Source organism: Suricata suricatta, chromosome 16 (genome assembly GCF_006229205.1).
Source record: "Suricata suricatta isolate VVHF042 chromosome 16, meerkat_22Aug2017_6uvM2_HiC, whole genome shotgun sequence".
Lineage (NCBI taxonomy): Eukaryota > Metazoa > Chordata > Mammalia > Carnivora > Herpestidae > Suricata > Suricata suricatta.
This window is the reverse complement of record NC_043715.1, coordinates 2,395,902-2,398,626: the sequence shown is the minus strand read 5'-3', so window position 1 is coordinate 2,398,626 and position 2,725 is coordinate 2,395,902. Positions and strand designations below refer to the sequence as shown.

The 2,725-nt window shown below is 54.8% G+C and overlaps 1 protein-coding gene across 1 annotated transcript in view; it reads left to right on the top strand.

Moving 5' to 3' along the window:
• Window positions 1-589, top strand: part of LOC115280990 (forkhead box protein L1-like) — a 1,216-nt gene extending 627 nt beyond the window's left edge. Inside the window, exon 2 of the mRNA XM_029926170.1 lies at window positions 1-589. This exon is cut by the window's left edge and continues 39 nt beyond it. Within this exon, the coding sequence (XP_029782030.1) occupies window positions 1-460 (460 nt within the window). The 3' untranslated portion in view covers window positions 461-589.
• Window positions 590-2,725: the final 2,136 nt, after the last annotated feature.

Sequence of the window (2,725 nt, the reverse complement as noted above, 5' to 3'; positions counted from 1 at the left end):
GCCCGCGCGCCCCTCGCCCCTCCGGGATGGCGCCTCTCCGCCTGCGCCCCTGTCCCCGGAGGAGGACGTGGGCGACGCTGTCCAGGGCTCAGCGGCGGCCTTGGCCACGGGCCAGCCGGCGCGCACGGTGGATGGCCCGGGGTCCCCTGCGCGCCCTGCCTCCCACAGCTCTCCAAAGAGCGCCGACAAGTCCAAGAGCTTCAGCATAGACAGCATCCTGGCGGGACGGCAGGACCAGGAGCCCGCCGCCGGAGAGGCCCAGACCCCGGGGGGCGCCAAGCCTGGGCCCCGCAGCTCTCTGGGTGCCTCGCTTCTGGCCACTTCCACGAGCCTTTGCCCGCCTTTCAACGCTTCCCTGATGCTTGACCCGCACGTCCAGGGCGGCTTTTACCAGCTCGGGATCCCCTTCCTCTCGTATTTCCCGCTGCAGCTTCCCGACGGGGTGCTTCACTTCCAGTAAATCCAGCTGTGGCCTCTGGTGTGGTTCCTTCCCCTTCTCTGGCCTGAGCTGCCAGCGGCCGGCCGGGGTCCCATCACCAGGGGGAAGGGGTCACTTAAAAAAAACAAACGATCTTTTCTTCTGCAACGTGTGGACCCCGGAAGTGTTACCAACTTCAGTGCGCGGGTGGGTGGTCCCCCTGCCCCCTCCCAGGTGAGGAGGACTTCCCCAGAGCCAGAGCACCTGGGAGATTTCAGAGGCACGGCCTGCTAGGCCCCGGGCATCTCAGAGGGTCTGCGGAGGGAGCAGGAGAATTCCTTGGCCTTAGGGCAGTCTAAGCTTCCCGTCCTGAGGTCCTGCGCCCCAGAGCGGCGGGGCCCAGATCGGACCGCAGGACCCACAGAGGCAGCGAGGGAGGCTTCAGACAGAACCAACATCTCTTTGACTGTGGCCGCTCCCTGGTCCCCGTGGCCCAGGGCTTGGCTTTGGATCTGGTGATGGGTGTCCACAGCCGGGTTTGTCCCTGAAGTCCAGTTGTGGGGACACCAGGAGTGGCCTCTGTTTTTCAGGTTCTTTAGGGGATTCTAGGGCCTGGTGAGGATTTAAGGCTAATGTCCAGGTTGAAGCTTAGAAACCACACTTCTATTTTGAAATAGAGAATTTCTCTTTCTTTTTTCTTTCTAGACAGTAAAAGGAATATGCTATATTATTTGGCTAGATGCTTGACCCTTTTCTCTACGATGACGGCCCTGTGACAGTTCTATGTTAACAAGCTCTATTAAGAAAGTGCACTCTGTAAAATAGCATTTTGTTACATTATGATAGCCCAGCAGTCAATTCCCATGATCTCCAAGACATGTCACCGACATTGGCAGGCATCCTGTTCTGTTGCTTTTGTTTTTAAGGGACCGAGAGGGAGCAGGGGACACCGGAAGCGTGTGGCAGGGAGAGTAGGTGTCGTAGACAACAGAAGATATTCCATTTGTGTGTTTCTTTCAAGCTCTAGGTTTGGTTTTTGCTGCATTTTCCAGAATTGTGGCATAAAGGACCACTTGTCCTCAACAGAGTTGGATGAAAGAAGGCCACACAGAAATGCAGATACTGGGGAGAGGTGGGCCATGCTGGGCAGAGAGAAGGAATCTTCTGGTATCTGCTGGAGGTGCTTCTCTGGACCTCAAAGAACAGGAGTTTTTCAGACACCCTCCCTCCAAGCCTCTACCCAGTGGGCCTAGAGCCCACAGCTAAATAAACACCTTGTGGAGGTGACTGGAAATCTGGGGGGCGGGCAGGAAGGTGAGGGCGGGGAGGGGTGGCCTGCAACAGAGATCTGGTTAAGAAAATGGAGATTTTTACAGCCCAGTTCAGCTTGGAACTTTCTGGAAGTGTATTTAAGCCTTACAGGATCCCTCTTTGGGTTGCGTTGGGTGGAAAACTGGGTTTTCTGACCCTCCAGGTTACTTTAATTTTATCCGACGTGGGCCAAGGCACCAAAGTCATGAGTCCTGGAGGTAGACTGAAACAGATCTCCAAAATACCTTTAAAATGAACACAGACTTTACAACAAGAGAACCTAGTGGCTCTTACAGTCGAAAGGACATTGTAGACACGCGTCATGGCTTAACTATGAGTAAGCGCAGAGTTGGCTTCCCGAGAATTTGTTCCTAAGCCGTGTGCTCCCGGTGCACCAGCCTCCTCCAGCATGTTCTCCCCAGGTTGGGGGGGACGTTTTGGTGAGCCGCACGGGTTCCCCGGGTGTGAAGAGCTTTGGTGGGCCCCACTGGCGGGATCCAGGCTCCCGTGATTGACCGGCAGCCGTGGAAGCCCGTCTAGGGTGTGTTGTTATCCGAGTCTCAGCCCCTGTGAATAAAGTTGTGTTTTCCTTAACCTCTCAGTGACCGGCTCAGTGGATTGCTGGGGGGGATAAGCAAACAGCGTAGTAGGAGAGAGGAGTCAGGGGTTATATCTGGGAGCTCCGTCAGCATCTCCGGGGCTCTGGCTTCCAAGGGAGCCCAGCCCGGTGGGTGCTGCCGGACCCCGGATGGAAACCGCGGAACACGCTATGCTTTTAATGTTTTCTCTTTGGGTTTGATTTGCTCTCTTGTGTGTTTTGTTAATTTATGATGGCTGACTTCTGGAGAAGCCAATAACCTACTACTGTCACGTTTAAAGGGCGGTATTTTAGAGTCACAGATCCAAAAAGTGTAACCTAGACATGAGTTTTATGGCTCAGGAAAAAAAATGGTGGTATATATCTGCGTTGTAAGAGAGTTTATACGGACAAATAGA